This window comes from Eschrichtius robustus, chromosome 2 (assembly GCF_028021215.1).
Source record: "Eschrichtius robustus isolate mEscRob2 chromosome 2, mEscRob2.pri, whole genome shotgun sequence".
Lineage (NCBI taxonomy): Eukaryota > Metazoa > Chordata > Mammalia > Artiodactyla > Eschrichtiidae > Eschrichtius > Eschrichtius robustus.
The window spans coordinates 108,930,067-108,956,303 of NC_090825.1; the positions used below are offsets into that span (position 1 = coordinate 108,930,067).

The 26,237-nt window shown below is 39.7% G+C and overlaps 1 protein-coding gene and 1 pseudogene across 2 annotated transcripts in view; one reads left to right on the forward strand and one right to left on the reverse strand.

Moving 5' to 3' along the window:
- LYRM7 (LYR motif containing 7) overlaps positions 1–18,087 on the forward strand; it is a 42,092-nt gene extending 24,005 nt beyond the window's left edge. For both annotated transcript variants that reach the window (XM_068535808.1, XM_068535807.1), the window contains exon 5: positions 17,953–18,087. In XM_068535808.1, coding sequence (XP_068391909.1) covers positions 17,953–18,023 — 71 coding nt within the window. In that variant the 3' untranslated portion in view covers positions 18,024–18,087. The remainder of the gene's footprint in view (positions 1–17,952) is intronic.
- On the reverse strand, positions 6,214–6,880 carry LOC137757990 (tubulin polymerization-promoting protein pseudogene; annotated as a pseudogene).
- Positions 18,088–26,237: the final 8,150 nt, after the last annotated feature.

The window sequence follows — 26,237 nt, forward strand, 5'->3', positions numbered from 1 at the left end:
TAGGGTTTAGAGAACACGTAGCATGCTGTTTTTCGTTTTGTTTGTTTTAAATTGATGAATAATCTCATACCATGGATTTGATGTACCACAATGCAACCATTTTAGCATTCATGCCACCTACAAAGGATCTCAAAGTCACCAGAGAGCAATATTATATTGCTGAGAATTAAAACAAACATGGGTGAGATGGATGATGAACTAGTAAAGACGGAGGATGATGGATAAACATTTCTGCCTATGGATGGAAGAAGTTTTTTGAGATATGTGCTTCAAGGTCAGAGGCTTTAAGAAGACATACTTTCTGGCTAGTGTGCTTGTGCAGAAAAGCAGAGGATATCTGCATATTTAACAAGCTCCCCAGAATTTGAGCTCTTTGAGATCAGAGGCCTATATCGTGAGTCTTCTCCCTATTTCACAGAGTGGATATTGCTGAAGAAAAAAAGGTTAAATATATTCTTTGTCTGCATTGTGTTACCTAAGTGATTGTAAAATAAGGTGTTTTTTGTTTTTGTTTTAATTGGAAAATAATAAAGAACAGTACTGAAAGAGAAAAAAAAAAGCTCTAGGAAGCTATTCTTTATTTCAGATGTGTTTTTAAACTTCTGTCCTTTGGTTTTTTATATTCGTCTTTGCCCTAAACTATCTTTATAGTTTGTATTCTAAGGCAGGTAAATGTGATTCAACCACCATTTATTCAATACCTGTTGTGCTAGGCACTAAGAATAGAACAGTGGTCAGTCCTTATGGAACTTAGAGCACCGTATTAGAAGATAAACAAAGTGTTCAGTCACAGTCCTTTGGCTTCCATATCAGGAGAGGTAGAGGGGCTGTTCAGGCACATAGGCAGAGCTCCAAATCCCAGACTTGGTGGGTCAGGAAGAGGTTCTTAAAGAAAACAATTTTGAGCAACCTAAATGTCCATCAACAGAGGAATGGATAAAGAAGAATGTGATACCTATATACAATGGAATATTACTCAGCCATAAAAAGGAACAAAATTGGGTCATTTGTACAGACATGGATGGACCTAGAGACTGTCATACAGAGTGAAGTTGAAGTAAGTCAGAAAGAGAAAAACAAGTATCGCATATTAACGCATATATGTGGAATCTAGAAAAAATGGTATAGATCATCTTATTTGCAAAACAGAAGTAGAGACACAGACATAGAGAACAAATGTATGGACACCAAGGGGGGATGGAGGAGGGTGGGATGAATTGGGAGATTGGGATTGACATATATACACTATTGATACTATGTATAAAATAGATAACTAATGAGAACCTGCCTTATAGCTCAGGGAACTCTACTCAGTGCTCTGCGGTGACCTAAATGGGAAGGAAATCCGAAAGGGGGGATATATATATATACACGTATAGCTGATTCACTTTGCTGTACAGTAGAAACTAACAACATTGTAAAGCAACTATACTCCAATAAAAAGTTAATTATAAAAAAAAGAAAATTTTGTATGCAAGTTCTCTATTTAAACTCATTTGTATTTGTGTGTTTTATATATTTAGAGACTTTTTATAACTGCAGAGTTAAATATTTTAATGTCCTATAAATTATTTATATCCTAAATGCCTCTATGATTTCCACACGCTTACAAACCATGCCATTGAAAGATTTTTTTAATTGACAAATAGTTAACATACAACATTGTATTAGTTTTAGGTGTACAACATAATGGTTATATATAATCATTTCACTATGTATACAACATATATGTGTATATAGTGAAATGATTACCACAATAAGTTTTTAGTTAATATCCATGACCATACACAGTGACAGATTTTTTTCTTGTGATGAGAACTTTTAAGATTTACTGTTAGCATCTTTCAAATATACAATACAGTATTTTTAAAATTTATTTTATTGAAGTAGTTGATTTACAATGTTATGTTAATTTCTGCTGTACAGCAAAGTAATTCAGTTATACATATATACATTCTTTTTCATATTCTTTTCCATTATGGTTTATTACAGGGTATTGAATATAGTTCCCTGTGCTATACAGTAGGACTTTGTTGTTTATCTATTCTATTTATAATAGTTTGCATCTGCTAATCCCAAACTCCCAATCCATCCCTCCCATACTGGCCCTCCCCTTTGGCAACCACAAGTCTGTTCTCTATGTCCGTGAGTCTGTTTCTGTTTCTAGATAAGTTTATTTATGTCATATTTTAGATTCCACATGTAAGTGATATCATATGGTATTTGTCTTTCTCTTTCTGACTTACTTCACTTAGTATGATAATCTCTAGATCCATCTATGTTGCTGCAAATGGCATTATTTTATTCTTTTTTGTGTTTGAGTAGTATTCCACTGTGTATTTATACCACATCTTCTTTATGCATTCATCTGTTGATGAACATTTAGGTTGCTTCTATGTCTTGGTTATTGTGAATAGTGCTGCTGTGAACATAGGGGTGCATGTATCTTTTCATATTATAGTTCCGAATATATGCCCAGGAGTAGGATTGCTGGACCATATGGCAACTCTATTTTTAGCTCCCCCCCCCATCTATATATACATTTATTTCCCTTTCCTGAAAAAAACTTAGTACAAACTAGTAGCATATGCTCCCTTTCAACTTTGAGTTATGTGCGTTTCCTTTGTTGTTTGGCTTGGTTTGGGGAAGAGAGAGGGTTAACCAAAGCATCTCAAAGTGCAGGGTGACCACCTCCCGGGACTGCCTGGGGCCACCACCAGCCACGCTGTCCACACGCCCATGGGCAAAGGCCACACCCGAGCCACAGGACTTCACAGAGCACTCAGTAGTCAGTCAGCGGAGGGAAGCTACTCAGGGTCAGAGTTCTAAGGACATTCCAGCCTTGCGGTGACTTCACAGTACAGCTGAATGATCAACCTGAGCGTATGGACAGGTGGCAACGGTGTCCCCACCTGCATGCACTGTGGGACGGGGTGTGCCAGCTTGTGTGGGAACACTCCCGGAGGAAGGAGCCTGCTGGGTCCTCAGGGGTGGAGGCAGCACCAGCAGCCTCCCTTAAAGGTCCAGGCGGTGGCTGCTGTAGTTTTCGTGGGCCATGGCATCTGTGACTTATCTTCTCCCTGCCACCGGCGTAGCCACAGAAGCAGCCACAGGCGTTGCGCGGTGCATGGTGGGGCTGTGTGCCGTTAAAACTCGATTCACGACAGCCGGTGGCTGAGCAGGTCCAGGCTTTGGGTGTGTGAGCCTCTGTCCACTTGGTGCTTCAGAGGGACGCCGCGGCCTGTGCTGAGCTCTCGGCCACTGGGGCGTGGATGTAGAGCAGCTTAGACAGGAGGCGATGCCGCTGGAGCTCCGCGTGCCTCTTCCTGACTGTAATTTTCATCGGCCTCAAACCTTAAGACTGAGGATATTCGAGGTGTAAAAATACTCCAGTATAAATATAGATCTCTTCCTATAATATTTTAAACTTACGTAATTTGAACGTCAGTTTTGGTGAACTGACCGCCGCCTAGTTGCTTATCCTAGAGCATTAAATAGAAATAAATAAGTACTGTGGCGCGATCAGTGTTCTCAAACGCTCGCTCTGCTGTCCTGGCGCTCGGCGCAGTCAGCATGGTGCGCCCTGACCACGGGTCCCTGCTTCCTGGCGGGCTTGCTGTGCAGTTTCCTTCGTTCACAGAGAGACATGTAGTTTCTAGTTAACCGCAGTTGGTAGAAGCGAATGGGTATTGCATAGAACACGCAGTGAAGATGCACACCTGCCTGTGTGTCCACAGCGTCCGGAGCCTGAGGGAGGCACATGTGTCCGTGCAGAGCTTGGAGCCCGAGCGACGTGCTGTGTTTGGGCTACACACAGATGCCGTGATAGAGCCGACGGGGAGGGGGCCACCGCTTCCTCCTGCCCTGAGCGGGAGATGTGCCCCCAGAGCTACACTTCGGGAAAGAAGCCTCAGGCGGGCTGGGGACACCTGAGACCCACCCAGACACCTCGGCCTCGGCAGCTCGGGAGCCCGCAAGTGTGGGGCTGAGGCAGGGATGGCCACGGGGGCAGCTGTGTGCACTTGACTTTCCTTAACCCAAGGAGGAGGTGCTGCTGTAACCATCGGGAAGATGGTTTCCTGCAGCGGGTGGTGTCGGCCCCGCAGGCCGGCCCCGCAGTGGGGGGCAGCGTGAGGAAGCGTACCAGGACGGCACTGGCGTGGTTTCTTCTGCTCAGACCACCTCCCATGTGCTCCCGGGCAGGCCAGCCCCTGACCGGCTGGGAGGGCTGGACTCCAGGGTCCTGCTGCGGGACGGCTGGCGGGGGGGGGGGGCGGGGCAGTGTCGGGCTGTCGGGCAGGCAGAGACCCGCAGCGTCTGGGTAGAGGATGGGTCTGGGGAGGAGTCCTGTCCCGAGTCCACGGAGAGGAACCGGCCGGCCCTGGAACATGGGCTTTCCCATCTGTGATCAACTTAGTGCTCAGAAACACTCTGCACGTTCAGAGTTCTTTGCAGACGCGATTCCCCAGGTGACTCTTGCCTCTGGAGGGAGGAGAGGAGCCCAGGGCGGGGGTCGGTGTCCTGCCTGCTTTCCCCCAGCCCTCGGGCCTCAGTTTCCTGGTGGTGGATTGCAGGCCTGACCGGGCAGCTTCGGATCCCCAAGTTTTAGAAACTTTCTAGACGGCAGCGATTCACATCCTTGCAGTGACCCCGGACACCTGTGCTCCATCACTTCCTGGGTGATAGTGCGGTGAGGTGCCAGGGCCTCAGGACGAAGCTGCCCGCAGAGGCCACCACCACCACCCCAGGGGGAGCCCCGTGCGAGTGGCCGTGTCGGCTGGGAGCACTGGCCTGAGCCCCTTCGTGTGGGTGGGCGGGGTCTCCCAAGTCCAGCCGTGACCAACGTGCCTGCCATGGCAGTGCTGGCCTTTCTCACAGCCACCTGTGCCGTGGGCCAGGCCGTGTGTCCGTGGAGGGGTGCCCCTAACTGGCCTGCTGCCCTGGACACAGGACAGATAGCGGCAGGGCGGTTGGATTCCTGGGAAGCATTCCCCAGGGGCTGCCATGGGCTTCCCCCAGGACCGAAACCAGGACCACAGAGCCCAGAAGGTTACCCGCCAGGCTGTGGCCATGTCCATGCAAAGGGACACATTGCCAAGGGCCCACTGTGACAGCAGGAGGCCCCACCTCTGGTCTCTCAGAGAAACCAAACCCCGCAGATGCTGCTGACCTCTGGCCCTCCCCTGGCCTGGCCCTGCCCTGCGGTTTCTGCACTCCAGGGCGGGGAGGACAGGGAAGGCCGCTCACGGAGGCTCCAGAGAGGCCAGAGGAACCACAGTGGCTGGGGGAGCAAGGAGAGAGCCGGCGGGCCACCCGCAGCCTCTAGTCCAGGGCCCCCGGGGGTCTTCCCCGCTCGGGGCCGGGAGACAGGGGCCGCTGGGAGGGAGTCACAGAGATGGAATATTCTGAGCCTTCCCTGAGCCGTTCTGAGAATAAACATGCATCACTGTTTCCTATTTCTTCTCAGAGAAGCGAAATGAATTGCCCTTAGTTTCCATTTTGAAATCTTGTGACGTCACACTTCGAGTCACTTTGGTCGACAGAGGCTTCTTCCCTTGAACAGCAACCCTCAGCTTGGCGCCCGCCACCAGCGCAGACCTGGTCCTCGGTTTGTGTGCCTGAGCGCGTGTGGGTGCGTGCGTGTGCGTGCGTGGGTGCGTGCGTAGCTGGGTGTGTACGTGCGTCGTGGGTGCTTAGTGCGTGTGGGTGCGTGTGTGCGTAGGTGCGGGCGTGGGTGCATGTGCGTGCGTGCATGTGTGCGTGGGTGTGCAAGCGTGCACTGTGTGCCCTGCCTCCCATACCTGCGTGGTGCTCTCGGGGCACTGCGGCGCCGTGTCCGGGACTCCGTCTGCTTTATCGGTGCTGCTGGTTGGTGCCTTGGCGCTTGCGGGTCAGCACTCCCCAGACAGCGTCTGCCCACCAGCTCCTTTAAAACACTCCTTTTGCTGCAAACCAGTGGCCGGTGTGGTCTGGCCCTGGGAGACACTTTGGAAAGGGTCATCTGCCCACTTCCTGCAGGGACGAGGCAGTTGTGTTAGGAAAGGTGAGTCGGGGCCAAAGCTGGGGTCGAGGGGAGTGCGGGCCCGCGGGGGAGGGAGGCTTGGTGCCTCCGCGGCCGCCCAGCCCTGGGTCCGAGTTCTGCCTGCAAGCACAGGAATGTAACGAAGTGTGAGGCGGCGGGGGGGACCGGGCGACAGGAGAAGGCCCCGCCGGCTACTTGCCCCCCTGCACCTTCTGGTCATAGGTGCCCAAGTGCTTGTAGCCCGGCACGTAGCCCGACTCGTCCACCAGGTCCACGCGGCCCGCCCTGCCCTTGCCCCTTCCGGACGGGTCCAAGCGCTCCTTGTGGGAGCCCGTGAACTTGGTCTTGTCCGTGAGCCGCGACACGGTGAGCAAGGAGATGGCTTTCGTCACCCCCGAGATGATGGGGGCCTTGCCCTCAGTGAGCCTGTGCACCTCTTGGGCGGCCTCCTCACCGCTCTTGTCTTTGAATCTCTTCTTGGCCAGCTCCTCCAGAGCTTCCTTGAACTGGTCAAATGTGATGGTCCTGCAGGACTTGCCCTTGATCTTGCTGAAGACGATGTCTGTGTTGGTGACGGTCATGTTCTTGCCATTGATCACCTGGCAGTCCCTGCACAGCTTGGACCAGTTCTTGCCATGCATCTCCTTACAGGTGGCCCTGGTGTACCAGTGCACCGTAAACCTCTGGAAGGCCTCCTCCAGGGCGCTGGGCTCTGGGCCCGCGGTGGCTGCCCCTTCGCTGGCGCCCTCCGACTCTAGTGATAGCCTCTTTGCTGCCTTGTCCTTCGTGGGGTCCCCTGGGGACTTGGGGGGGCGTCTTGTTGGCGGGCTTGGGGGCCTTGGGCCTGCTGTCAGCCATGCTCAGAGATGCAGCGACTGCAGCAGGTGCCTCCGCGACTCGCAGGTGAGCGACCCAGTCTATTTTTAGTTTTTTGAGGCACCTTCATACTGTTTTCCATAGTGGCTGCACCAATTTACATTCCTACCAACAAGTAGGAAGGTTCCCTTTTTTCCACACCCTCTCCAGCATTTGTTATTTGTAAATTTTTTCATGATGGCCCTTCTGACTGGTGTGAGGTGGTACCTCACTGTAGTTTTGATTTGCATTTCTCTAATAATTAGTGATGTTGAGCATCTTTTCATGTGCCTATTGGTCATCTGTATGTCTTCTTTGGAGAAATGTCTATTTAGGTCTTCTGCCCATTTTTCAATTGGGTTGTTTTTTTATTGTTGAGTTTTATGAACTGTTGGTATATTTTGGAAATTAAGCCCTTGTCAGTCATATCATTTGCAGATATTTTCTCCCAGTCTGTAGGTTGTCTTTTCAATTTGTTTATGGTTTCCTTTGCTGTACAAAAGCTTGTAACTTTGATTAGGTCCCATTTGTTTATTTTTGCTTTTATTTCTATTGCCTTAGGAGGCTGACCTAAGAAAACATTGATATGATCTATGTCAGAGAATGTTTTGCCTCTGTTCTCTTTTAGGAGTTTTATGGTGTCATGTCTTATGTCTAAGTCTTTAAGACATTTGAAGTTTATTTTTTGTGTGTGGTGTGAGGGTGTGTTCTAACTTCATTGATTTACATGCACCTGTCCAACTTTCCCAGCACCACTTGCTGAAGAGACTGTTTTCCATTGTTTATTCTTGCTTCTTTTGTCAAAGATTTGACCATAGATATATGGGTTTATTTCTGGGCTCTCTATTCTGTTCCATGGATCCATGTTTGTTTTTGTGCCAATACCACACTGTTTTGATTACTGTAGCTTTGTAGTGTACAATACAGTATTTTTAACTATAGTTACCATGCTGTACATTGCAACACCAGAGCTTATCTGTCTTATAACTGGAAGTTTGTACCTTTTGACCAGCCTCACCCATTTCACACACACACCCCCATCCTACCTCTGACAACCACAAATCTTTTCTCTGTGTCTGTGTGTTCCATTTTTGGTGGTTGTTGTGTGTTGTTTTTCTTTTATGCCAATACCATACTGTTTTGATTGTTATAGATTTGTAGTATAGTTTGAAATGAGGAAGTGTGATGTTGCCAGCCTTGTTCTTCTTTTTCAAGATTGTTTTGGCTATTCAGGGTCTTTCATGTTACAAATTTTAGGATTGTTTGTTCTGTTTCTGTGAAAAATGCCATTGAAATGTTGATAAGAATTGCGTTGAATGTGTAGATTGCTTTTGGTAGTATGGACATTTTAATGATAATATTAATTCTTCCAATCCATGAGGACACAATATCTTTCCATTTGTTTGTGTTTTCAGTTTCTTTCGTCAGTGTCTTATAGTTTTCAGGGTACCAGTCTCTCCCTCCTTGGTTAAATATATTCCTAGATATTTTATTCATTTGTATGCAATTGTTAATAGGATTTTTTTCTTAATTTCTCTTTCTGATGTTTATTCCATTCATTATTAGTGTATAGAAACGCAACAGATTTTTTTGTATTGCTTTTGTATCCTGCAACTTTACCGAATTTTTTTATTAGTTCTAACAGTTTCTTGGTGGAATCTTTAGGATTTTCTTTATATAATGTCATGTCATGTTCAAACAGTGACAGTTTTACTTCTTTCCAATTTGGATGCCTGTATTGCTTTTTCTTGCCTCGTTGCTCTGGATAGGACTTGCAAAATTATACTGAATGAAAGTAGTGGGTAGGCATCCTTGTCTTGTTCCTGATCTTAGAGGGAAAGCTTTCAGGTTTTCACCATTGGGTATGATGTTAGCTGTAGGCTTCTCATATATGGCCTTCATTATGTTGAGGTATACTCCCTCTGTACTCACTTTGTTGAGAGGTTTTTGTCATAAACAGATGTTGAATTTTGTCAAATGCTTTTTTGGCATTTATTACATGATCATATGATTTTTATCCTTCATTTTATTGATGTGGTGTATCACATTTACTTGCTGATATTGAAAAATCCTTGTATCTCTGGAATAAATGCCACTTGATCATGGTATATGATCCTTTTAATGTATTGTTGAATTCAGTTTCCTACCATTTTGTTGAGGGTTTTTGCATCTATGTTCAACTGGGACATTGGTCTGTAATTTTCTTATAGTGTGCTTGTTTGGTTTTAGTATTAGGCTAATGCTAGACTCATAAAATGTGTTTGGACATGTACCTTCCTCTTCTGTTCTTTTATTTATTTTTTTAAATCTTGACCTAAATTTTGATTTGGGGCCATAATTGAGTTAAAACATGTTTATTTTAAGAAATTAATTTTTAAATGATACATTTAATATGACCATAAGAGATAAGCTTTTTCAGGGGCCTAAAATACAGGAAATAAATCACGATCTTAGTGTGGTTCCTTGTTGAGATCTGACAACTTCCTAAACTAATGTTGTTTTGGTACTTTGATATCTAATACAGAGAGCAAGGTTAGGAATTTTATAATCAATAAAATAATCACAGTGAAAATAGTATACTGCATGTAAATATACCTGTAATATGTTTGGCGTAATTAAAGTATTAGCAATTAATGAATGTAGAAAAATTCAATTGTAGGATGCCTTCTGATTTCATAGATTGCATAATAAGATAAATTGTGTGAAGGGATAGAGTAATGAATATCTGACAGTTTTTCTGGTTATTTACCACTTTCTGAATGTCCTTGTCTTACTTCAGGAATTTCCATCTCTATGAGTTCTAAATTCCCAGGATAGGATCTAGAATATTCATTTCCTCAGTTTCCTTTGCAGCTCAGGCACATGTATTTAACATAGGTGCAGCACACTACCTGTACTGTATTCAGAAGTAAGCTTGAGAAAAGAGGCTTGGCACAGAACTCATTTTGCTGGCAAGAGTTAGCATCAGTGGTTGCGGAGTCAAGTTACTGATCCAGAAGTGTCATTGGTGTGGTAGCAGGAACAGATGTAGTAAAGTTGAGTTTCTGGCAACATCCAAAGTATAGCATGTTGTGCTCCATGAGGGTAGAAATAGTGATAGTTATTTCTAGTGCTCCATAGGCAGCAGCAGTTTTCGTCATCAGGCCAGTTCTGTGGTATGTCTTTGGACATTGTTCCTGGAAGCTTAGCCTCAAGCCTGCCTGATTCTTAAGCCTTCACAATAATTCCTTGAGTTAGACCAATAAACTGTTAATGAATACCTTTTCTGCCTCATTAGCCAGAGTCAGCTTCTGTTACTTATAACTAAGAACAACAGAAGTTGTTGTCAGAAGTGAGATACTGAAAATTACACAACCTAAAATGTGAAATTAGTTGAATGGAAGACGGGGTAGAGGGGAGTGTTGTTAACATGGACCTGACCATTACAGGCCTTAAGCTGGTGGCTCTTGTTATGTAGTAGTGAACGTAAGGTTAGTGCCACTTACTGTTTTTTGGGAGTACAGCTACAGCAATAAGGGATCTAATTCGAATGTCAGTGTGTGCTCGTTATTTCTTCCTGCTTTCAGCAAAATATTGAAAAAGAGGATTAATGCAGGTTAAGCTAGTCAGTCTTCAAAGCAAAGATGGAAAGAAGTACTACTTTGTGAAGGGACACTTCTTGCTACAACCTGGAATCTGATTGAGGGTCCTATAATTTAGAGCCTTGCAGGCCTAAAAATGCCAGCTGCTCCTATCCACTAAAACTAAAGCCAATACAAGCAGGGGGTCTCTTAGCTCTAATATAAGATCAGTGCCCCAAGCTTTCCCATTTGCCAGACAAAGATCAGATATATGATGCATTTACTCACTGGAGCCTATAGTTTTTTATTGTGTTAAGAAGTGTCCATTAAGCTAAGAGTTAAGGAGATGGGACAGCATAGAGACCATAACCAGAGAATGAAAATCTTCATGCTTAGTAACTGTGTCAAGATGTTTGCCTGTGGCTACTTGCACATGGAAATGACTGGAAAAAAATAGATTTGAAGTTATAAAATTTTTGAATAAATTGTATTGCCAAGAAACCCCAAGTTTGGCTAGCTCTCTTCCACTCTTAAGGCCATCCCTGGGTCCCTTAACTCATATCAAGAGGAATTGGATTATGAAAGCTTCAGAGCCTCAAAGAAGGGCATTTTTTGTAATATCCCCACATCTGGATCCCCCAGAGGACAGACCAGAAGCCTTGAACGACAGTGGACAATAGAGGGTCTTTGGGTCTCCCAGAAAACAGGATTAGGTATTGCCAGTTTGGCTGACTAGAGTTTATTGCTCTGCCAAAAGCAAGGAGCTTTTGCTCCTCTGTCCAGAAGGATTTAGAATTTAGGATTTGCTGCGGAGCAGTAACTGCCATGTGTTTTCCATTCCAGGTTTTTATTGCTGTATCCTGTTTATTCTTTACTATGCTCCAGTAGGTATCTACCATGTGAGCCACAGCTGGACCTAATGGAAAGGCTAGCACATCAGCTAGAGATCCTTGATTTGAACATGGATGAGATCTTAGGGGTCAAGTAGTAAACGGATGTAGTATTCTATATATTGGAAGAAGGGTGCATATTCATGTTGTGTAGCTAAAAGGGTGGATGGGTTGTTACCTCTCCAATATCCTTTCTTTCTCACTAACTGAAAAATTGTGTTCAGAGTACAGTGTGACAGGAGAGACAAAAAAGTGATATCTCAGACCATGTGACACCTTTCTGGTCAGTGTAAGCAGCTGTCTACTGAATGTTGCTTCCAGTAAAGCTATTGTTTTCCAGTAAAAAGCATAGGCCGAGCTAGCACTCTCCTTTTCGCCCTTTTCCCCTCTTCCTGCCTGGAATGCAGATGTGATGTGACAGCAGTAGTGAAGACAGAAACAATACATGAAGAGTAGCAGAACAGGAAAAAAAGAAGAGCCTGGGTCCTTGGTGGTACTAAGGACCTGCAGTAGCCTAGGGTTGCCTTAATCTGTATTTCTTGATATGTGAGAAAATTAAATCTCTTACTTAAACCACTATTTGTTGGACTTTTGGTTAATCTGTCTTTTCCACTAGCTTGTGAACTGTTTGAAGCTGAGGAGACTTTTTTTTAAATTGAGGTATAGTTGACATATAACACTATACTAGTTTCAAGTATACAACATAATGATTCTATATTTATTTATATATATATATATATACATTTTGATCCTTTTAATTTGTTGTTGGATTCTGTTTGCTAGTATTTTGTTGATGATTTTTGCGTCTATATTCATCAGTGGTATTGGTCAGTAATTTTCTTTTTTTTGTAGTATTTTTGTCTGGTTTTGGTGTCAGGGTGATGATGGCCTCATAGGATGAGTTTGGGAGTGTTCCTTCCTCTGCAATTTTTTGGAAGAGTTTGAGAAGGATAGGTGTTAGCTCTTCTCTAAATGTTTGATACAATTCACCTGTGAAGCCATCTGGTCCTGGACTTTTGTTTGCTGGAAGATTTTTAATCACAGTTTCCATTTCATTACTTGTGATTGGTCTGTTCATATTTTCTATTTCTTCCTGGTTCAGTCTTGGAAGGTTATACCTTTCTAAGAATTTGTCCCTTTCTTCCAGGTTGTCCATTTTATTGGCATAGAGTTGCTTGTAGTAGTCTCTTAGGATGCTTTGTATTTCTGCCATGTCTGTTGTAACTTCTTCTTTTTCATTTCTAATTTTATTGATTTGAGTCCTCTCCCTCTTTTTCTTGATGAGTCTGGCTAATGGTTTATCAATTTTGCTTATCTTCTCAGAACCAGTTTTTAGTTTTATTGATCTTTGCTATTGTTTTCTTTGTTTCTATTTCATTTATTTCTGCTCTGATCTTTATGATTTCTTTCCTTCTACTAACTGGGTTTTGTTTGTTTTCTTTCTCTAGTTCCTTTAGGTGTAAGGTTAGATGGTTTACTTGAGATTTTTCTTGTTTCTTGAGGTAGACTTTATACTGCTATAAACTTCCCTCTTAGAACTGCTTTTGCTGCATCCCATAGGTTTTGAATCGTCATGTTTTCATTGTCATTTGTCTCTGGGTATTTTTTGATTTCCTCTTTGATTTCTTCAGTGACACTTGGTTATTTAGTAACGTATTGTTTAGCCTCCATGTGTTTGTGTTTTTTACGTTTTTTTCCCTGTAATTCATTTCTAATCTCATAAGGTTGTGGTCAGAAAAGATGCTTGATATGATTTCAATTTTCTTAAATTTACTGAGCCTTAATTTGTGACCCAAGATGTGATCTATCCTGGAGAATGTTCCATGTGCACTTGAGAAGAAAGTGTAATCTGCTGTTTTTGGATGGAATGTCCTATAAATATCAATTAAATCTATCTGGTCTGTTGTGTCATTTAAAGCTTGTGTTTCCTTACTAATTTTCTGTTTGGAGGATCTGTCCATTGGTGTAAGTGAGCTGTTAAAGTCCCCCACTATTACTGTGTTACTGTTGATTTCCACTTTTATAGGTGTTAGCAGTTGCCTTATGTATTGAGGTGCTCCTGTGTTGGGTGCATATATATTTATAATTGTTATATCTTCTTGGCTTGATCCCTTGATCACTACGTAGTGTCCTTCTTTGTCTCTTGTAACATTCTTTATTTTAAAGTCTATTTTATCTGGTATGAGTATTGCTACTCCAGCTTTCTTTTGATTTCCATTTGCATGGAATATCTTTTTCCATCCACTCACTTTCAGTGTGTATGTGTCCCTTGGTGTGAAGTGGGTCTCTTGTAGACAGCATATATATGGGTCTTGTTTTTGTATCCATTCAGCAAGACTGTGTCTTTTGGTTGGAGCATTTAATCCACTCACCTTTAAGTTAACTATCGATATGTATGTTCCTATTACCATTTTCTTAATTGTTATGGGTTTGTTTTTGTAGGTCCTTTTCTTCTCTTGTGTTTCCCACTTAGAGAAGTTCCTTTAGCATTTGTTGTAGAGCTGGTTTGGTGGTGCTGAATTCTCGTAGCTTTTGCTTGTCTGTAAAGCTTTTGATTTCTCCATCGAATCTGAATGAGATCCTTGCCGGGTAGAGTAATCTTGGTTGTAGTTTCTTCCCTTTCATCACTTTAAATATATCATGCCATTCCCTTCTGGCTTGTAGAGTTTCTGCTGAGAAATCAGCTGTTAACCTTGTGGGAGTTCCCTTGTATGTTATTTGTCATTTTTCCCTTGTTGCTTTCAATACTTTGTCTTTAATTTTTGTCAGTTTGATTACTATGTGTCTTGGCATGTTTCTCCTTGGGTTTATCCTGCCTGGGACTGTCTGTGCTTCCTGGACTTGGGTGGCTATTTCCTTTCCCATGTTAGGGAAGTTTTCGACTACAATCTATTCAAATATTTTCTCGGGTCCTTTCTCTCTCTCTTCCCCTTCTGGGACCCCTATAATGCGAATGTTGTTGCGTTTAACGTTGTCCCAGAGGTCTCTTAGGCTGTCTTCATTTCTTTTCATTCTTTTTTCTTTATTCTGTTCTGCAGCAGTGAATTCCACCATTCTGTCTTCCAGGTCACTTATCTGTTCTGCCTCAGTTATCCTGCTGTTGATTTCTTCCAGTGTATTTTTCATTTCAGTTATTGTATTGTTCATCTCTGTTTGTTTGTTCTTTAATTCTTCTACATGTTTGTTCTTTAATTCTTCTACATCTTTGTTAAACATTTCTTGCATCTTCTCGATCTTTGCCTCCATTCTTTTTCCAAGGTCCTGGATCATCTTTACTATCATTATTCTGAATTCCTTTTCTGGAAGGTTTCCTATCTCCACTTCATTTAGTTGTTTTTCTGGGGTTTTATCTTGTTCCTTCATCTGGTACATAGCCCTCTGCCCTTTCATCTTGTGTATCTTTCTGTGAATGTGGTTTTTGTTCCACCGGCTGCAGGATTGTAGTTACTCTTGCTTCTGCTGTCTGTCCTCTCTATTTATATATATTTTGAAATGATCACCACAGTAAGTCTAGTTAATCTGTCCCCATACATAGTTAAAAAAATTTTTTTTCTTGTGATGAGGACTTTTAAGATTCTATTAGCAACTTTCAAGTATGCAGTACAGTATTATTAACTAAAGTCACCGTGCTGTACTTAAGAGACTATTATATATTTATCTCTGTAACTTCATTTCTTGATGTAATGTCGAGCAAAAAATAAGCACATGTATGTTTGATAAGTGAAACAATTTACTGCCATTGTTAATAAGTTAAAACCTAAACTATAATTTGCTCTCTGGTGAAACCTCCAAAGATTTGGTAACAGCAAGTGAGATATAAAAAATGGTTAGATAATACTTATTTAACTGGTTTTCATTTCAGTAAGCCAGATTTACCATGTGGCTCATAAGAGCATTATCTTTAGTCAGATCACTTATTTTTTTGTTACAAGTTCAGTTTTCCTTTTGAATTCATTTTAGTAATATCTCTAAAACATTTTTTAATGATTCAAATTTACAGAAAAGGTGCAAGAAAAGTTGAAGAATATGCGAATTTCCTTTATCCAGATTCTACAAATGCTAACATTTTACCACATTTGCTTTATCATCTCTCCCTCATTTTTTTCTTAAACTTTCTGAAGGTAAATGCAGGCATAATGTACTTTTTCCCCCAAATGAGCATTTTTCAGATCATAACAGCCCACTTGGGTTTAGATCTGGAGAAATACTTCAGTGTGTATTTCTTAAAAATACTATATTGTGTATTTCCTAAATTTGCAAAGACCTTCTCTTATATAACAACAGTATAATTATCAAAATCAGTATATTAACATTGATTCAATTCTGTTATTCAAATTTTTCTGTTTGTCCTAAGAGTGCCCTTTATAGCAGAAGAAAAAAAAAATGGATTGGATCTCTGGTCTAGGGTCCAGTTGAGGGTCACACAGATCGCATTTAATCATCATGTTTTTGTGTGTGTGTGTGTGTGTGTGTGTGTTTGTGTTTCCAGCATCGTGATTTAATTAAGGGAGCATATTCATTGTAGAGAATATATTGATGATTGTAAATGTGACTCCTCATTACAGCCTTAAAAGTTTTGAAACACCAAAGCACAAAGATGTCAATTATATATCCAAACTACAGGTACAAAACAAGTACATGTATTTTCCACACTCCAAAATTGAGTACACACTGTACTGTCATAGGGAAGGGGTTTACCAATGATGACCTGACAATAAAGTACTCAAGATTGATATACCCAAATAAAATATAAAATAGGAGTTTATAAAAACAAGTTTGACAATAGCAGAAAGGACCCTTTTCATTTCTGAGCAAAAATGCATTTCATTATACATACTCTCTCCTAAAATGAATAAACCAGTCACTTGAGAATGTTCTATTTATTTCTTCTATTATACAACAACATTTTCCATGTCTCTTGAAAAAAAATATTGTGCGGGAACTGTGGGATAAGCAAGCATGTGGATGGAACAGCACAATTGCAGTGGTTCTTACAACTCACATCTAGATAAGGAGAAAGTGTTATTCATTAGTATGGCCCAGTCTTAGCCAATATTCAGTTTGGAAAGACACTGGGTTAAGATCAGAATGATCTGAAATTCCAAGTTCTAGAATTGATGATTATATATGCCATTGTATTAGTCAGGCTTCTTTTTTTCCTTTTTATTGAAGTATAGTTTATCTACAATGTTGTGTTAGTTTCTACTGTACAGCAAAGTGAATTGGCCACACATACATATATATCCGCTCTTCTTTACATTGCCCTCCCATACATGTCATTATAGAGTATTGAGAAGAGCTCCCCGAGCTACACAGCAGGTCCCTATGAGCCATCTACCGTTACATGTAGTAGTATGTATATGTTTTTAGTCTTCCTTAATCTGGAGCAGTTCCTTAATCTTTCTTTGTCTTTCATGACCTTGTTCTTTTTGAAGAATATAGGCAAGTTATTTCATAGAATTTGGTGTGAGCATTTTTTGATCATGACAGTTCACCTGGATTCAGCTCTTCTAAAAACTTTCTGTCTTAAGAGCTTTACCTCAGTTGGCTCCAGCAGGATGTCTTTCCTAGGACTCAGCATTTGTTGTTGTTGTTCTTATTGTTGAACAGTGTTTCTCAGTGGGGCCCTATTGTCATTTTGAACAGATAGTCTGCACTACACAGACTATCCCACACATCCCTGGTTCCTCCTCTCTAAATTCCAGTAGCATTCTTAAGTTGGTGTGACCACCCAGAATACCTCCAGTTGAGAACCACTGTTCTGTAAAATTTGAAATCACATGCAGGATCTTAGTTGCCCAACCAGGGATCAAACCCAGGCGCCCTGCAGTGGAAGCGTGGAGTCCTAACCACTGGACTACTGGGGAAGTCACTGAAATCTTTAAATTAGGAAAGTGGTCTTGCTTTTTATATAGTTGGTAGCATGAACTAATTTTCCAGTTGATGGTTTTAATTAATTAATTTATTTATTTATTTATTTATTTTTGGCTGTGTTGGGTCTTTGTTGCTGCGCTCAGGCTTTCTCTAGTTGCGGAGAAGGGGGGCTGCTCTTCATTGCAGTGCACAGGCTTCTCACTGCGGTGGCTTTTCTTGTTGCAGAGCACGGGCTCTAGGTGGGTGGGCTCAGTAGTTGTGGCTTGTGGGCTCTAGAGCGAGCGCAGGCTCAGTAGTTGCGGTGCACGGACTTAATTGCTCCATGGCATGTGAGATCTTCCTGGACCAGGGCTCAAAACCGTGTCCCCTGCATTGGCAGGCAGATTCTTAACCGCTGCGCCACCAGGGAAGTCCCCAGTTGATGGTTTTAATTATCATTAATCTGTAATCTGCTACTGACAGTGTGCTTTAGCTGAATTCTAGTCAGTTATTTAGTTATATTTAATAAATCAATGGTAAATGGTTAAGTTGGTCATGTATGTTTTTGTATAATCTGAAATGAAAGTCCTATTAACTATCTCCATTTAAAATCAGGAAAGCCACCTTAGAAGTTAACCGAAATAAAATATCACTGGGAAGATTTATTTTAAAGCTAGATAATTTACTGTTACAAGTTTTAGGGGGAAATGAGTGGATTTGCATTTAATTTTAATTTTAATGATGTTAAATATTCTTCTTGTTTTTCTTTCAGAATTGGTCCCTAGGAAAGACCTTCTTATAGAAAATGTGCCATATTGTGATGCACCAACTCAGAAGCAATGAATTTTTCTAGAATAAAATTAAGTCTGTATCATTTTTAATTTTAAAATATATAACTCTGGCTAAACTCCTGGAAATGCGAGTATTTTTCTTGGAAATGGCATATTGAAATTGAGTGCATTAAAGTATAGTTTCATAATTAAGTTTCACGTTGGAAGAACATTGCTGAAAACTGCAGAACATAGTTAAGTATTTCTAAGGAACATTAGGTAAGAAGACATTTCATTTTCACTGAAAATCAAACTGTATAAAGTGAAATAAATGCTTAGGGAGGTATATCATATTCACTTCTGTTTGACCTTAATGAGTATTTTGGTTTTATCATAGCTATTTGAGAATGAAGTGTTTTGACAGGTTGGTGGGTTTTCTTCCCATGTGAAATGAAGCTATTAGATTAAAATTATTAGATTAAGTTAACGTTTAGTCCCGAAAAGATTAAATTGGTCTAAAAATCACAGTGTGTGCCAGCTTTCCACAGAAGGCAGCCTTTGTTCCTAAAGCACTGAAATTACTCCTGTAGCTAACAAATAATTATACAGTTTCCTTTTAGAGATAGAGTATGTCTCTGTTCCTAAAAGAAAATTTTTAATCAGTTTTCTGAAGATAGATGAATAAAATGTCAAAATCACGTAAGATAACTGTGGAATAAAGAAATTCTAATTTTTTAAGGAAATAGTGGCCCTTGATCAAACTATATAATATAGGCTTAGTAGAATTAGCTGTACTTAGACCACAGCTAGACCTTATTGTGAAAATGTAATATATGGCTGCATCCTCTTCATTTTAATCAGTAAGATCTAAATGGCTTTTTTTTTTTTTCTCCAACATTTTTCATCCCTGACAAGATTGACAGTATCACAGAACAGCTTGGCATTCTACCATCTAATGGTAGGAACTATAAAACTGTGTTTAATATTCTTCTTGTTTCTCTTTTATCTGTGCATCTTTACCATTCTATTTTCTCCGTGAGCAGTGTGTTCTCTTCCATTCACTGGTCAGTTCTCCCATTTGATGATGACACAGGGTTTTTAATTTTTACAAGATTCGCAATGCAAGCTTTGTTTGTTGGCAAACATACTGGAATTGCCATGCTCAATATAAAATGTCATGTTTTAAAATAACTTAATTTTAGTAAGTAAAAAAATTATCAAAATTGCTTAGACATAGTATACTTAACAGTAAACCAGAGACTACCTTTAATGCCTCCTAATACTTTGGAGATTAGTAGTCTGTGAAATGGATTACATAGGTCAAAAGATTTGCTACATAATTTTTTTTTTATCTCTCATGCCTGTTTCTTATTGTGTGTATGAAAATTATACCTACATAAATGTTGTTTCAGATTTGAAATTTGCCCTTGTAAGAAAATGCTAAAGGTCGTCATGACACAATCACTGGTAAATACTCTGACTTACTATTATTTCAGTAAGTGTCTATATTATATCTTTTGAGGAAAGTTGGCTAAAATAGTTTAAATTTAATATATATTTTAATTGTTTTAATATTATTTAACATTTTTAGAAGTTTCTAGTTTTTTTCTTTAACCTGAATTCCCTTGTTCCATTCTTCACTCATGTTAATTTAAATATCTCATCAAAAAATAGTTCTTTTTGTTTTACAATCTAGTTATCATTAGGAGCAATAGAGATTAATAACTAACATGTTACATAAAATAAAAAATAATCATTCAGATGTTTATTTTATTGAAGCTAGTACGTTAGACATTTTAAGATATATACTATATATGTATACGTATTATATATGTGTATATATATATAAATATATATATATAGTGATTTTGTGCCTTAAGACTATGCAATACAGTTCCTATGTAATATACCAGGATATCAACAATAGGTTTCACTGTCATAAAATTTTGAAAGATTTGACACCCTATCCTTAAAGAGCATATATTTATATTTCAAATTAATTTTAACATTATTTAATAGTTTTATTAGATCAGTTAAAACAATTTATGAGTTCTTGGCCTGTTGTGAAACAAAGATTGTCAATATTCTAGAAAGTAAATTTTGAGAATGATGATTATCTAAGTGCCTGACTTCTCTGTGGTACAATGTCAAATTTAATTAAATCTTTTTTAGTTAGTTAAAAAAAACCTTCCCATGTTCCCAGAGGGAATTACCCACATATAACATTTCACTTTGACTATTGAAACCCAGTGAAAGTGGGTGGGTGCAAGTTCTAATTGCAGATATCTAGGCTCAGAGGCCCAGCAGGACTTTGTAAAACAGTCTTTTGGCAGAAGTCAGAAAGGGTGTATGCCAGGAGACTTAGATTTGGCAAGCATATGTGGGGAAGAATCCTTCACTAAAGATTTGAAGCTAAAGGAAATATGAGAGATAGTTTGCATAACATCTAATTCAGAACATTGAAATTAAGATTTGAGTATAATTGTATTTAAGTTGGTCCTCATTTTGCCTTCAGTTGCATATTTTTAATTAATTTATTTTATTTTATTTTTTTGGTTGTGTTGGGTCTTTGTTTCTGTGCGAGGGCTTTCTCTAGTTGTGGCAAGTGGGGGCCACTCTTCATCGCGGTGAGCGGGCCTCTCACTATTGTGGCCTCTCTTGTTGTGGAGCACAGGCTCCAGATGCGCAGGCTCAGTAGTTGTGGCTCACGGGCCTAGTTGCTCCACGGCATGTGGGATCTTCCCAGACCAGGGCTCGAACCCGTGTCCCCTGCATTAGCAGGCAGATTCTCAACCACTGCACCACCAGGGAAGCCCGCTTTCAGTTGCATATTTTAACATCAGTACAATGTCCAAAAAACACACAATAATAAGAATAGGTAGAATTTCTACACTCATTGACAAAACCAATCATTTCACTGTAAACACAAAGCCATAGGTCAACAAAGAAGTGAAAATTCCAGTTCTTAAGCAGAATTTTCTAAAGTGAAAGTAGATGAATACAAAATTAATGTAACTTTACTATATATCAGGAGTAACCTATCAGAAATGAAATGGAAAAAAGATCCTGTGTATAATAGCAAACAAAACTGTAAAATAAGAAGCAACTTTTTAAAAAAACTGTAAAACTTAAAAATGAAAGACATACTGTGTTCCTGGATGGGACAGTTGAAAATTGTAGAGATGACAGTTCTTTAAAATGTAATCTATCAAGATCCCAACAGATTCACAGATATGTGTACATAAAAATATAAAACTTCTGTATTCTGTGAAAGCTACTATAAATAAAGTTTAGAAAAATTTGCCACTGATGTAATAATTAAAATAGTTAAGATATAAGATGTTCCTATGACTCAGCAAAAGATAACTCAATGGAAAAATGGGCAAATGATATCAATAAGAAATTCATAAAAGAAGAAATACTAACCCATTGAGTGATCAAAGAAATGTAGATTAAAACAAAGGAAACATTTTTCTTCATCAAAGTTGCAAAGTTAAAGAAACTGGTCATATCCAGTATATGTAAAGGTGATATGCATGTGAGAAAATGGGCACTCTCATATATTTCAGGAAGGAATGTAAGTTATAGGGCCTTTTTGAAAGGGAAATTGACATCAAAATTTAAAATAAACATACTATTCAGTCTGTATCCCAGTGGCTCACAAGAATACTAATAAATGTACACCTCAGGTATACGTACAGAAATTTCTACAGCATTGTTTAAACAGCCTAAATTTCCAAATTTAGGGGAACAATGAAAGAAGATATGGCTCATTCATACTCTGGGATATTATGCAGAAGTTGAAAAGTATGATGTAGTATATATATATATATGTATATATATATATACATGTCAAGTGAAAGGAGCACGTCACAGAATATATATTCTCTTTGAATCCACTTAGATACGAAACAACTATTTTTGTACACATATATGCATATGTGTATATAAATACATAGAAGTAATGCATGCTAAATGTTAATAATTAGTGTGGGAGAAAAATGAGATTTGGGGAAGGGGACTAGTAACTTGAGGACTTTTATTCTGATAACTCCTGCATGTTTAAATGTTTTATAATTTTTAAAGGACAATAATACCTAAGCTACTAGTGATTTTTATGTAAAATTTTAAATTATAAAATGTTTCAAATATCAGCAACTGGTACATCAGACACTCGTAAACCTAATTCCCACATTTGACAGATGTTACATTTTGCCATATTTGTTTAACAAAAATCTCCTTCCTTTTAAGTCATAAAATCCTGTAAAGCTGAAGTCGTACGTCCCTTTTTATTTTCTTGTCTCATTTCAGGGATAATCACTATTTTATAGTCAGTGGATATCACTCCTGTACTTGTTTTTATACTTTTATCAAATGTGTATGTGTTCCAAACAATATATTGTATTGTTCTGTGGCTTTAAAATGCAAGTGAATGGTGTTATGCTCCATATATTCTGCAACTTACTTTTCATCACACATTAGGTTCTGAGGTTTATCTATACTGTTGGATAAATATCTAGGTCTTTCACTTTTATGTCTTATTCCATTGTAAGAATAAGCTAGTTTATTTATCCATGTCTCTTGATAAACAATAGTATTGTTTCATTTTTTTGATATTGCACACGAATTTACTGAAAACACTAGCACATGGATTCTTGCACCCATGTAAAAGTTTATCTAGGTATATACCAAGAAGCAGAACTGTTGAGGCATAGGGTATGTACATGTTCCAGTTTTCCAGGAATTTTTTACTTGTTCTTTAAAGTAACTGTACCAATTTATACCCCAATCAACCCTGTGTGAGAGGTCCCTTTTCACCATATCCTCACTGTTATTGTTATGTATAACTTTTCTCATTTTTGTCAAACTCATGGATATGAAAAGGTATCACATTGTTTTAATTTGCATTTCTGGATTACTGGTGAGGAAGATCATCTTGTCATGCTTATGTTCATTACAGTTCTCCATTATGAATGTGTATTGATATCCTTTGTTCACTTTTCTCTATTGGGTCGTCTGGTTTTTTCTTACTGATCCTTTATATACTCTTGATATTAATTCTGTGTTGGTTATCTGTGGTACAATTGCCTTTTTCCAATATGTGACTTGTCTTTCAATTCTGTTTATGATAAACCTGTAGTTTGGGACTTTATTTATATCATATTCATTAAAAAAAACTTTTCCTTTATTAATTTTGCCTTTATAGCTTTTTAAGAAATTCTTTCTACTCCAAATCGTAAAGATACTCTAGTACATTTTCGTCTGAATGTTGAAGTTTTGCTTTTCATGTTTGGGCCTTTACATCATCTAGAATTTATTTTTATTTACGACATGAGAGAGGGATCTAATTTTATTTTTTTTAATGAGTTAACAGTTTGCTTCACCATCATTTATTGAATGGCCTGTCCTTTTCCTGATAACATGTAAAGCTACTTTGATCATATCCCAAGTTACTATATATTGGAAGCAGTCTAACCCTCGTAGCTATTCAAAGACTTTGCTCCTACAGTTGTCCCCCTCCTCTGCGAAATATCTTTTTCCCTCTCTCCACTAGATTGTTCTCAACAGCATTCAACATTCTGAAATATTTCCCATCAAAAATAAAACTTTCTTGAACCCCAGCTCCCCCCCTCGAGCTTCAGCACCATTTTTCTGCTCTTCTTTGTTCTAAGAGGTTTCTATATTTACTGACTCCACTTCTGTCCCCATTCTCTCTTATACAGACCCCAATCAGAATTTAATCCCAACCACTCCACTAAAACCCTTCTTGTCCCAGTTACTATTGACCTTTACTTGGTAAGTCCAAAGGTCAATTCTCATTTCTTACTTTATTCACCCTATCAGTAGCAATTGCATGATTGGTCATTCCCTCTTTTTTGAACAAAGACCTAGACACATGTTTATTATAGACCTACTACAAGTAGGATACAGTCATGAACCAAAGTAACAAAAATGCCTGCCTCATCTTCTGCTTGTGATTTTAGATACACTCTCAGCCCTTCTTGATGCTGCTCTCAGCCTTCTGTGGGAAGACTAACCTATATGAATCAGCTCAAGTGGCTCTTGTACCCTCTGACTTTTGGTTGGTTCGGCCAGTGGGGGACCCTGGCCGGAGATCAGAAGGAGGGAAGAGAGTGAAGGCAGGTATTTTTTTTTCCTGGCTCTATCCCTGAGAGATTGCCTCATGCTGGCATTGTCCCTCAAAGTATCTCTCACGGTGACCTCTGTACAGTTCTTTCCTTCCAGTTTGGATAAGAGCTTCCCTCCCATCTTCAGATCTGGGGCAGCAACATCTCATCTGCTACTATCCATGTGAGTTCCTTTACATGCACAGTTTTGTAAAGAGACTCTTTATAAATAAATCTTCCTCAAACATGTATTTTAAGTACATCATCTATTTCCTTTTAGGATTCTCACTAATTCACTGCCCTGGGGGAACTTAACTTTCTGTAGGTGAGAGACAGATAATAAACAAAATTAAAAAGTAAATAAGAAGGTGATAAGTAATGTGGAGAAAGATAAAGTAGAAAAGGGAAATAGGAAAGTTAGGAAGAACAGGGTGTTGCAATTTTAAGTCCTGCGATCAGGATCAGGGAAGGTCTCACTAAGGAAGTGATAGTTGAGCAAAGACGAAGGATCTGAGGGATCTAGCCACACAGATACCTAAGGGAAGAGCTTTCCAAGCAGAGAAAACTGCTAATGCAGTGTTCCTGAGACAGGTTCTTGTCTGCTATGTTTAAGGAGAACCAAGTGACAGGAGCAAAGTGATTTTAGGGGGAGAGTAGTAGGAGACAGAGTCATAGAAATGAGGGATTTCCCTGGTGGCTTAGTGGATAAGGCTCCACGCTCCCAAAGTAGGGGGACTGGATTTGATCCCTGCTCAGGGAACTAGATCCCACATGCATGCCACAACTAAGAGTTCACATGCCACAACTAAGGAGCCCGCCTGCTGCAACTAAGACTTGGTGCAACCAAATAAATACATTTTTTTTTTTTAAAAGTCATGGAAATGATATGGTAGAAGGAGGCAGAGAGTAGATGCCAGGTTATGTAGGCTATTATAAGGACTGTGGTTTTTACTCTTAATAAAATGCAGAGCCATTAGATGGTTTTGGGAAGAGGAGTGATATGATCTGATTTTAAGTTTTAAAGACATCATTCTGGCTGTTGTGTTGAGAATAGACCATGGTGGCAAGGATGAATGCAGGGATACTAACTAGAAGTTTCTTGCGTTATTCTAGGTAAGAGATGATAGTGGCTTATACCAGAGTGGCAGCAGTGATGGTGGTGAGAAGTGGCAAAATTATGGGTATATTTTGATACAGCTCCTGGGTTTCCTGATGGATTGAATCTGAGGTGAGAGGAAAAGAAAAGAGTCAGGGATGATTCCCAAGGGTTTTGGCCTGTGCATGTGGAAGGATATTGTTGCCATCAATTGTAATGGTGAAAACAGACTAGATTTGTGAAAAAAGATCAGGCATTTCGTTTTGGGCATGTATTAATTGAAATATCTAGAAGGTATCCAAGTGGAGATGTTAATAAGACACTGGACTAAGATCTGAAGTTCAGGAAGTGGTCTGGGCTGGAGATATAAATTTGGGAGCCATTAATGTAGATAAAATACTTACAGTCATGACATTGGATGAAATCACTAAGAAATTGACATAGAGAAGAAGAAAAGTCCATGATTGAGTCTTTTGTGGCACTCCAATGTTAAAAGTTAAAGAGATAAGAAACAATAAGCACAAGAGACAAAGAAGTTTCCAATAAGATAGAATGAAAACAAGGAGAATGTAGAACAGAAGTTGGCAAACTATGGCTCACAGGGGCCAAATCTGACCCACTGTCTTTTTTTGTAAATAAACTATTATTGGAACACTACCACACTTATTCATTTACATATTCTCTATGGCTGCTTTCATACTACAGTGGCATAGTTGAGTAATTTCAGCAGAAACTGTATGATCCACAAAGCCCAAAATTGCTATCTGGCCCCCTTGCAGAAAAAGCTTGTTGACCCCTGGTGTGTAGAGTCTTAGAAGCCAAGTAAAAAAAGTGTTTCGTTGAGAGGGAGTGACTGCATTGCGATCATAATTAAAATTCCACTAGGAAGGGCAACGTGGAGCTGACTTTGGTGACTTTGGCAAGACAGTTTCAGTGAAATAATTGGAGAAACATACTCTTGTTGATTATTTCCAGATTGATCTTTAAATTTGTTGTAATCACAGTTAAAATTGCAGTAGGATTTTTATAAGGAACTGATAAAACTTACTCAAAAATTTATGAG